Here is a 10,858-nt window from a genome sequence, read left to right as displayed (position 1 = left end):
CTTTCGTAAAGTTCTTACTTTGGAGTTGAATTTCTTTTTGAACAAGCATTTTTTTCTGCTTCCCAAACTTGACTGGCTAAATGCCAGGTGGGATGTATTCTAAGACCCTGGTACTGCTTAAGGTTCAAGCTATAATTTTGCTGTAAACCATGGAAAAATAAACTACAGAAATGTAACCACTCCCCCACTAAAGAGATGTACAAAAGAAAACTACAAAAAGTCGGTCAAATACTTGTACTTAATTTTAAACTCTGTATTAAAAATGAATACATTAAATTTCTATAAAAGTAAGGCACATGCAAAACATGCTGTACAAGTCTGGCTTTCAAATTTCTTTACAAACTAACAAGCAATATTTTAATTTGGCCTTTCTAAAGTGTGATTTTCCCCTATGCAGGACACATGGAAGAAAGTTAAGGTGACATCACACCAGTTAAATCTAGATTCTGTGCTTTCTATACTGCAGTAAGCATGATATGATCAGGTGGTACAGCAGTAAAAAGTAAAATGCAACAGACAGTACAGAAATTATGAAAGTAGTGACCAACATACAAAATTTAAGAATGAGAAGTTGTAGCCATTTTGATATATCAGTAATCTTATTCAGTACATGATGATTTGGCAACTCCAGTCTGTAAAAGTGTCAGTGCACAATTGTTAGCTGTCACCATCATACAATGCTGAAGACCATAGAAAGATACTGCTCATAGGACACTTGAATCCAGCCATCCTGGTCAGTATCGTAACGTCTGAATACATCAGTCAGCCTCTGAAAAGAAAAAAATAACTGTGACTGGTTTTTAAAAGGCAAGTAGGCTCATCAGACACATTCATAAAACATTTCAGAATCATACACCTGGAGAGAAACCACTGAGGAGAATTCAAATTCTCATTTTCTACTAGATAAGGACAGTGTTATTAGGATCTCACTTGCCTCCATAAGCCCCCAATTACCCATGAGTATTTAGCAATGATAGAAAATACAGATAACAGACCAAATATAAATTCCAGATGGATTCACAAACACCAACTAAATGACATTCTCTTTTAAAGAGCTCTTAGGAGTTTAAATTTTTAACGGAGTAGTTAGCACCAGTTACTCAAGTACAGTTACACAAGAATGTAAGTACAACTGATGTTACAGCAGCAAGAAGCCGTTACAGCTATAAGCGCAAAGCTAAAAAGGAACAAAATCACGTGTTTGCAAATAAGGAAATAATATTCCAGCACTGTTCTCTTCCTGTTACAGGTCAGAAAACATTTTTGGGACAACGCTGGCCACTCTAAGAAAGAAAAAAATCTTTTCCTAGAAGTTTAGCTTGTCTACTGCTACAGCTTCCCAACTTCCCACAAAGCCTTATATGCATTTCTGAAGAGTAAGAATAGCCAAGTATTGAAACAAGAAATGATTTAGTGAGGGTTTTTTAAGCTGTAAAACATAATTACAAGAAGGTTAGTAGTCCCTAACGTATGCATTCATATATACATTTGCTGTAGCAGAAAGGTGTTTTGAAAGGCTTAAGTGTCTTTTACTACAGAACCACCCTTGCAGGACTGCAATTAAGAAAAACCAACTAATCCATTAGACCAGTCAAATTCCTTTTTTAATTAGTCTGGCCTTAAATAGAGATATGTACAAAGCCCTACAACCTAAATTAAGAGAATTTAATTTCTTATTACATTGAAAATTATACCATGGGCACATGACAATCTAGTTCTAACGCATCCAACATTTGGAGCGAAAGTATTTATTAAGCTAGTGGAAACAGTATTAAGTATTTTCCTTTTAATGCCATTGAGACTATTTTGTGTTTTATTTTTCCCCATACAATTTTTGACTCATTAAATATTTATCAAGTCTAAGTGATAAAAATGGGTAACAGTTGAAGAAAAATAAAGCATGATGTTTCTAACATCTCTTGTCCACTTTATTTAAATGCTTATTTAAATAAATAAGCAAGTACTTATGGTCAAAGGGAGAAGTTTAAGGAACAATATATCATTTTTCCAATTGTAAGTTAAAATACATTTTCATTTTTTACCTGTAAGACAACACAGCACTGAATAAAGTCATCAAAAGCAACTTGTCCTCTTCCTTGTCTGTCAAATTTCCGAATTAGGATGTCATAGAATTGGTCAGACAGTCGATAACCTTGGAAAAAGAAGAAATGCTTTAAGAGGCTTCCCTAGTTAACTTAGCTCTCTTCATAGAATGACTGTAACTACTTAGAGGGCAAGTATAATGTACAAAAAGAAAACAATAAGCAAACAAGCAGTTACGAGAGAATAATGGTTTTTTTTTGACAAGCGTATCTACTGCCTAGCAACAGCATTCAGCTGAAGTGCATTCAAAGAAATCATGCTCAATAATGATGTTAAGTCACAACAAACAATTACTGATTAAACTGACTAGTGGGTCGAGAGAACTGTTTAGGGCTGTATCTCAGATTTTTAAAGATGACATCAAGTGCACTAAAGTGCTTTTTCCACTAGATGCTACTGTTGTACAGACAGTTGGCCTCACTTTAGAATGAGGAAAGCTGTTGCAAGCCCCCCTCTAAGTTAAAATGTTTAACTGAAATATTGGTAGCGCTCTCAGAGTGACTAATAGGCAGAAAATATTCCACACTTACCAAAAATGAAACCAGATATGTTAATACACAAGAGGCAAAAAAAAAAAGTGCTTGTAGCAGGGTATCTTTAAAAGGCACCTTAAGCCTGAAAAGGGTAACTGCATTTCACCCATCTCATTTTTCTTTTTAGTCATGTTTGTCAGAGTAGTACAGCCCTCACTGTAAGCTCATTTAACAACATAAACCTATCAGAAAGCTGTAATTACAAATGAATTACCAAAACCTGTTAGTGCTTGCTTTAGCTCATTTTTGTCAATCATTCCAGAATTGTCCCTATCATACGTTCGAAAGACGTTCTGCCAGTCTGAGATATACTTCCAGACTCCTGTGAATTCATTGAAGTTCACACCACCTTTGTTTTCTCTGTCGAACATGCCTGAAACAAAGGGAAGAAATAGATGTCTAAAACACAAGTTTTCAAATAAGATCTATTACCTTTTTTTGTTGTTGTTGTTGTTGAAGGGAAGTGAGGGCTCTTTGGAAAGTTCTGAAGAAAGTGAGAAATGGCTGAGAAATTTGCTAATCCAAAGCAAGCACAGAAGTTTTTGAAAGGGAAAAGATAAAAAGCAAGATTAAAAAAAACGGCCAGGGTGAATCACATAATAATACTTATTTTTTCCTGGGCTTTCATTTCCAATATGAAAGCAAAAAAATGTAGGGCTTGACTGATCACCTAGTGACAAAACTGGAGACAGTGTGACAACTCACATTCACTGACCATGAAAGTGCTGAAATGCTAAACTGCATTTGCCCTACTGATACTTGTCAAGACTGTGCCTTTTTCATACAAACAGCATGTTGTACAGTGACGGAATTCTGACGCCTGCTGAATATTTATCAAAACGCATAGCAAAATAGTACATCCTTACATTTAAAACCATCTTCTCTTCTATCACAACCATCTTTCACATCACTGGAATGTATTTGAAGATGCATTAAAAAAAAAAAAATCTGTTTTGTCTTTTTGGAGCATACCAGAGGATGTAAATACAAAAGAAAAAATACAATAAGAAAATACAGTAGCTTTTTAAATGTTTAAAGCTGACAATTTCCCTATACCCTTATTACGTTGTCTGTTCAGTTGTCCAGTAACATTTTCTTGGGTTACTTTCACAAGTGCATATATGTATGTACCAAAGGGGTACATTTCTGTTTTTCAAAGTTACCATTATTTCTATTTATCTTACTACTGTTAGCCTTCCACAGAAAGGAAGAATGACGCACTGTCTTATATTGAAAAATACTATGACCAACTAAGCTGCTTCAAAAGGCCTTGAAAAAAAGTCAATACATAATTATTTGTCAAGAGACATGCAACAACAGGTGGAGTTCTCAATCACCTGAACAAATCAGAAAATAACAATATATCCTAAATATTTCCCATAACATAATTACACTCACCAAGAATTGATCGGACTGTTGCTGGGTTAAAAGGAGTCCATGTACCTGAAACAGGAAGAACTAATCAGTTCCTCAATACTAAGGAACACTTAAAAAAAAAATTAAAAAAACAACAATTAAAAAACCAGATGAGAACAGAGCTAGATGAAGTGGAGCTAGCACATGAATAAAACAAGGCTGCTCTGAAGTAACTAAACTATTGACTAATCCAGGGACTTCTGCTAATGCTTCACAGGTTTTATACAGAAACCAAAATAATTTCTTCATGCTGCACAAAAACAAAACAGAACAAGCACACACAAAACCAGCCACAGTTCTTCCACTGACTGTAGCAGAATAATTATAAGGTATAAATCAAACAAGATCTTATATCTATTCCTTAATAAGGAGGCATCTTGCTTATGACAGCGTGAAATTTCTCTTATAACTAGAAGAAGCTAAGTATAAACCTAAAGATGCAGCAAAAGGTTGAAAAAGTGTGTATTGTAGACAGTCCATATGACATTTTGCACATAAAAAGAAATATAAGGTCTGGGTGTGCTAAAAAATAAGAGAATAAGTGTAAGAAACACCAGTATTATAAAGAAAAATAGCTCCTTAGAGTTGTATGCTTCCTGATGGGGATCAGAAATAATGGAATTATTAATAGTGTGCCAATATTTAACTCTCAACAGAATAGAGAAAAATGTAAAAACAGAGTTTAGAAGATCATTTATTTCATGTTTAAATTTTCAGAGACACAAATTCCATAGAGAAGATTGACTCTGGTGCTGAAGAACTGTCCCAGTTTCAGTCTCTCAGGCTGTTCTCATAAACTTAAAGAACTACTGTCTCTGTCTCCCTGACTCTCACTCGTAATTTTATATAACAGGACAGAAAAACAAGAAAGCATATGATCTTACAGGGTTTTTTTATATATATATATAGCTATAGGTTTTTTTTTTTAGTTGTAAATAACTCTAAGGAGATGATAAATCTCTTCCAGATAAGTATATTCTTATTTATGTAAAACTGACATTTTGAAAGGCTGGATGTCAAGAACACCAAAACCCAACTTCCGTCTGTAATGCGCTATGCATTCTTTTTTAAAGTTTCAGACATAAATACATCTACATTCCTTGAACTCACTAAGTCTGCATGACAGCTATACACCATCATCTACTAGAAAATATATTTTGAAAAGAAAATAGAATTATTAGTGACTTGGTATATAAAATCTAGAATCTTTTTGAATAAAGGAAAACTGAAAAATCAAGCTAATTTCTATTTCTGTAAATATTTTGCCCAATTGTAAAATAATAAGAAGTTATTATAAGTCATAATAAAAGTTGTAAGTTATAATAAAAGTTAATTTGGCAAGGATCTATCATAATTGCCAGCCATTGCAACTGCTAATCTGTACTGTAAGGAATTAAAATAATTTGATAAAATTTAATGTGTTTTTGAAATAAGTAGTGAAGACTAGCAGATAAAAGGATATTTAAAGAATATTAAGTTTAAAGTGGCAGAGGCTGTTACAGTTGGCACTTAATCTTAAATGAAAAACCTGACTCTATTTAAACTTTAGCTTTTGCTGCAGGTATTGTTCAGAAGAAACGATTTATTTGTGAATTAGGTATGCTAACATGTTTAGTAGTGATGAGCAAGGAATATAAATCACTGTGCTTTAAAGCTAGCAGAGCTGAGAAAAAGAAGCAATGTGCATGCCCCTCTCCCTAGAATGCCAATCCCTGGGCCTTACAATAGCAGCTCTGCTTGTAGTGCATTATTATTATCATGCATCAAACCCAGAACACTCTCCTTAAAATACAAAACCAAAGAACAACAGGCTCACAAAAAAAAGGGGGATGAGGAGGGAAGGGGTGATGCTGCAGATAAGAGTTAAAGATGTCAAGAACTTCTTCCCTCACCGTCAAGAGAATTTTGTCATGAAGTAATCAGTCTCGTGACTCATCACTTACTACTTATTTACAGACTTACCATTAGATAATGCCTGCTGAAGTTCATTATCAGATATTATTCCACTCCTATCTTTATCAACCCTGACAAAAAAAAAAAAAGTTGTAAAAGTTGTAAGCTTTAAATATAAAAATAAACAGGTTCTACTTACAGTTGTAGAAACCTAACCATTCTAACTCCTACTCACAAAAACGAGAATAAACTTTTAGGGAACTTTTAGTCATAAGTACCTTTTCTTCAGTAAACTATTTCACTGTACTACAAATTAAACAGCTCACTGAGGCTGATGAGACATACTGGAACAGAATACAAAATACAAAGACAACTCTCCTAAACTACGAGAAAGCCACTAGTGTATGATTAAGCGCATTATGATTTGCTTTATGCAAATATTCAAAATGTGGAAATAACCTAATGAAAGCCTGGCCCTTTTCTGGCATTCAAGCACATTTTAGCAGTACGTAGGTACCAAATTCCATTGCGCCTTCACAGTCTACAGTCTTGGAGAATGGAGTTTTATCCTGAAATTAAGAAACTAAATCATTTGCTCACAGCAGAATCACTCCTTCAGACCAACTACTGAAGGTGATGATGGCTTCCTTTTCTACAAGGAGTGGAGTGGCCACTCAAGACTTTGTCTCCGTTTTCTACTTGAGGGGACGCAAACCTACAAACTTGCATTTCTGAAGACTGCCACATTTATGCAGTTAAGGGAAAGAGGAAGGGAACGAAAGTTTTTTACGCCAAAGGAAACAAGTCAAAAAGCCTTGTAACTAGGGCTAGTGACCTAAGCAAAAACCGAAGACTTTAAATGGCAAACCTCACTTAGATTTAGGCACAAGGAATTAATGCCAAGCTAATCACTTCCATGGGTAACAGGCTGTACCTACCAGCTTAGTTTGATGCTTCCTACTTCTTGTCTTTGAGTAGGATGTATAACCCACATTCCCCATGCCACTTTTTTATTTTCCCTCTCTAGTAATTGGAGGATCCTTCTCCATTCCTAAGCAGGGTCATGCTTTGTTGGTCCTTCTGTAGGACCATTTGATTTATTCTTTGCTATGTTTTTATAAAATTTTAAAGTTATTTCAACCATATCATTTCTCAGGTAAGGAAAGAATCTAAACTGCATACAATATTCAAGCTGCAGGCATAAATTGCACAGATTATACAACAGTAAAAAGAAAACCCCTTTTTATTTTCCATCCCTTTCCTAATACTTCCAAACATTTAATTTACTTTTTAGAAGTGTTAAGCTGACATTTTTATGCAAATGAGTTATAACCCACCTATAGAATCACAGAATACTTAGGGTTGGAAGGGACCTCTAGAGATCATACAGTCCAACCCCCCTGCTCAAGCAGGGAAAACTAGTAACACACACACACACACACACACATACACCAAAAAAAAAAAACAATTATAAACTGCTCCTGAGCATCAGTCTGGTTAAAGAACATTCATTTTATAGATATAATTTTGTTAAGCTCTTCCTTTCACTACCTCATGTATATATTGTGGATTTCATCAAGCATTATATGACCATCATCTTCCTTAAAATCAATCAATTTGTATTTTAAGGTACCCCTGCAAGCCCTCATACTAGTTTTTATACCAAAAGTGTTAACAAGACACTGCATCTCATCATTTACCTTCACTTCATCTATAAAAATAGCCCCAGTTGCTTATGAACAAGTTAAAAATCCCAGAAACACTTTGTCCATCGGTGTGATTGATGACTGTATATTCTTATTTTTGAGTCAGCTATTTACCCTTCTGTTTTACAGCTACTAAATTGATTTAAATGCCTTTGATACTTACCACTGTTGGAACCCCCATGGGAAACTATGCAGATCTCAACTGTACCAGTTCTAGCCATATCTAAACTTAATCCTTATATATTCGAAGAATTATACAGACCTTTGTCAGATCGATAGGGTTTCTTTCAAGAAAAGGGACTCTTCCCACTGGCCACATCGCTTAAAATGGTTCCTACCAGTTTGCCTCACACATATGTCAGCTTGTTCCTGTCTCTTTCTAGATCTTTCAGAAAAAAAAAGTGGCATTCGCGTGTGCCATCTCCAAGCCCTCAGATGAAGTGGTTTCTCTTCAGAGATTAACCTGTAATCCATTGCATTCCTGAGTCACTCAAGAATTACTGAGCAAATATTATCCAGTTTTAGTAATTTATTGCTCATTTTATCTGCTCCTAATATTCTTTTCCCAATCTTTAGCCAGGAAGGATCCTCCAGCGGGTCTCCTACAAAAACAGGTACAACCTCAGAACATCCCCTCTTACTCCCACAGGACATGGACACAAAAACACCCAGTTAGCTTCACTGCTGGTACAGCCTCAACAGCAGTACTTGCTTCAACAGCAGCCCACTGACTCTGCCAGGTGCTGCTCCTGATGACCCAGATAGCTCGGGAGCTCTTACGCTCTGTGCCGCAAGCGTTCATATTCCTTCTCACAAGCCTGCTTGTGTTCTTATGTTGACCCTCTGGAGGTTGCAATCCTTCCCAGCTCCCCAGTTCGCTGATTTCAGCATTTTGCAGGTTACCTTCTAGCATCCAGGAATCCCCCTTTCCTTATCCCAGAGCTAATCCATGCCTTTCCTAGGGCCGCAACCGCGAGGTTATTCAGCCAGGCCTCGGAGCGGCCTCCCGGCACCGGCTCCCGCTGGGCGCCACGGGGCAGCGGCTGCTTCCCGCGGGAAGCGCCGGCACTGCCCTGGCCCCGGAGCCGCCGCCCGCTCCGCAGGCCTCACCTCTGGAACACGTTCCACAGGAAGCTCGGGTCGGCCAGCCCGGCCGCGCTGCCGCCGTTGGGCCTATAGTGGTAGCCGGCCGCCATGTCCCGGCGCAGCGCCCCGACCCCGCGGAGCGCGATCCCGACCCCGATCCCCTCGCGCTGCAGTTCCGGGACGCGCCCGCCTGCGCGGCCCGTGACGTCACGAGCGGGGCGGGCGCCCCGCCATGGCGGGAGGAGGCGGCGTCGCCTGGGGAACCCCGGCGGGAGCCGCCGCGGCCGTTGCTCGTCCGCGGGTAACGGCCGCCGCGGGGGCAGCGCCGAGCGGGACCCCCGGCCCGCGGCCGCTCCCTCGTGCCCGTGACCTCCGGAGCCCGCGATACTTCTGTTTGGGCTGAATATCCAGGAAAACGGTGCCGAGCTCCGGTTTCTTTTAGTAATTGGGGCGGGTTAGGACCAGGCCCGTGCAAAGCCAGGAGCTGCACGGGGCAACCAGCCTCTCCCGAAATTTGAAGGGAGCGTCCGCCTTCCCTCAGGAACAGGGGTCTGAATTCTGGAATGTTCTTAACTTTGAGGCCGTAAAAAGCACTGAAGCCTGTCAAGATGCAAGGATGCAGACAGGATATGGCACGTGCTCTCCTACTAAAAGTGCTGAAGGATGATTCACATTGCTTAGTTTAAACAGACGCTCCTGTATTGTGGTAGGATGGGAGGAAGAAGTATAGCTGAGAGCTAGCACTCTTTAACCAAGGACAACCTAGAACTGCTCATTAAAATCAAGCCTTTTTTGGGGGTGGGGCGGGGAGGAGCAGGAAAACCCATGTATCCTTAATAAAACTGCCTTCATTCTAATACTAAAAATCACGCTCCTAGATCAAAACCTCTTCCCTGAGCAGGCATGATGAGTAAGCAGTATATATAGTGTGCCTGATTTCCAGGAAATCACATAGAACACAAGCTTGTGCAACTCTGAAATAAATAAATAAATAAATGTATCTCCTGAGCTTGGTTATTGGCTCATTGCACACTGGGCAGAAAATTCACTTTTTGGACAACAAAAGGATTACTGCCTGGACAGGAATGTGCTCAAGAAATAAATTTGTCATTACTACCATTCTTAATCAAACTGGCAGCTTTACAGACTGTGCCAAGGAAACTACCATGTAATTTTTTCCAATTCATAGACCAGCATTCTGGGAAAGTAATTTTATGTTCTGCTGAACAGAGACTACTACTAATCTGTGCAAACAACTATTTCATGTGTTTAAAGTTCCAGGTTTGGAAATACTGGATATTTTTAAAATGTAGTGAACTCAGGGGTCAGTTCTTTTGCAGCAAGACAAGTCAAACATGTCAGTTGCTCCGTAGACACCACCACCCTCAAAAACCTTCTGCAGCTCAGCTAAACCCTCACTAGAAACGGGGAGAAGCATGACCTGGTCACACACACACTGGAACTCCCCAGTCCTTCTCATCAGCTGCTGGGACGCAGATTTATGACTCATGGGGGAGCTAGCAAAGAGACAAGCTGGAAAAAGTAAACTCATGAGTTTGTCACATACAGCTCAGGAAGCATGAAGCAAAAGCATGAAGTGAGAAGTAAAATATGACATCTTGGCAGAATGGGCTAGTACCCTTTCCTAGCAGATTTGTCAACGCAAAACTTTGAAGATTATCTCTCTTCCCACTTCTCAGCTACTCTTATGTGACCATTGTAGGGGCAAATCCTCCCGTGAAAAGGCATATGGAGAGAACAAACAAAACTTGCCAGGGTAGCTCTTTCTATTTTCCTGAGAGCATTAAATCTTAAAGAGATGTAGGAGGGAAAGTTTTCCTGGCTTATACATCAAGCATGGTCAGTTATCCAGTGGACACAATTCAAAAAAAAAAAAAAAAACACTTTGTATTGGTAAAGCTACACATACAAAAACAAAGTACAACTGAAATATTTCCATTTTGAGGGTGAAGGAAAAGAGAAATGGTTGCAAGTGTGTAAGAAATCTGTCAAGGTAAGATCTTAAGGATGGAACCTCTGTCCTTTGAACAGCTGTCTCAATGTACTTTTACATGATGAGTGATTCCACAAAAAGACTCTGCTGAAAGCCCTTGACCGAGG

The 10,858-nt window shown here is 38.7% G+C and overlaps 1 protein-coding gene across 2 annotated transcripts; it reads right to left on the bottom strand.

Moving 5' to 3' along the window:
* Positions 1-222: 222 nt before the first annotated feature.
* Positions 223-8,861, bottom strand: PDCD6 (programmed cell death 6). Of its 2 annotated transcripts, none has more exons than XM_088531360.1 (6): positions 8,762-8,861; positions 6,015-6,076; positions 4,035-4,079; positions 2,851-3,009; positions 2,043-2,152; positions 223-769 (listed from the first exon to the last, which is right to left on the bottom strand). In XM_088531360.1, the coding sequence occupies exons 1-6, from the start codon at positions 8,845-8,847 to the stop codon at positions 671-673; spliced, it is 561 nt and encodes a 186-aa protein (XP_088387486.1). In that variant the 5' UTR covers positions 8,848-8,861; the 3' UTR covers positions 223-670. The 2 variants fall into 2 exon arrangements, with proteins under 2 accessions (XP_088387486.1, XP_088387487.1); XM_088531361.1 differs by having other exon boundaries at positions 2,857-3,009.
* Positions 8,862-10,858: the final 1,997 nt, after the last annotated feature.

Source organism: Tinamus guttatus, unplaced genomic scaffold (assembly GCF_059628265.1).
Source record: "Tinamus guttatus ecotype Peru unplaced genomic scaffold, ASM5962826v1 Tinamus_guttatus_pri_ptg000409l, whole genome shotgun sequence".
NCBI lineage: Eukaryota > Metazoa > Chordata > Aves > Tinamiformes > Tinamidae > Tinamus > Tinamus guttatus.
Note: the sequence above shows the minus strand (reverse complement) of the source record. Positions and strands in the feature narration are given on the sequence as shown.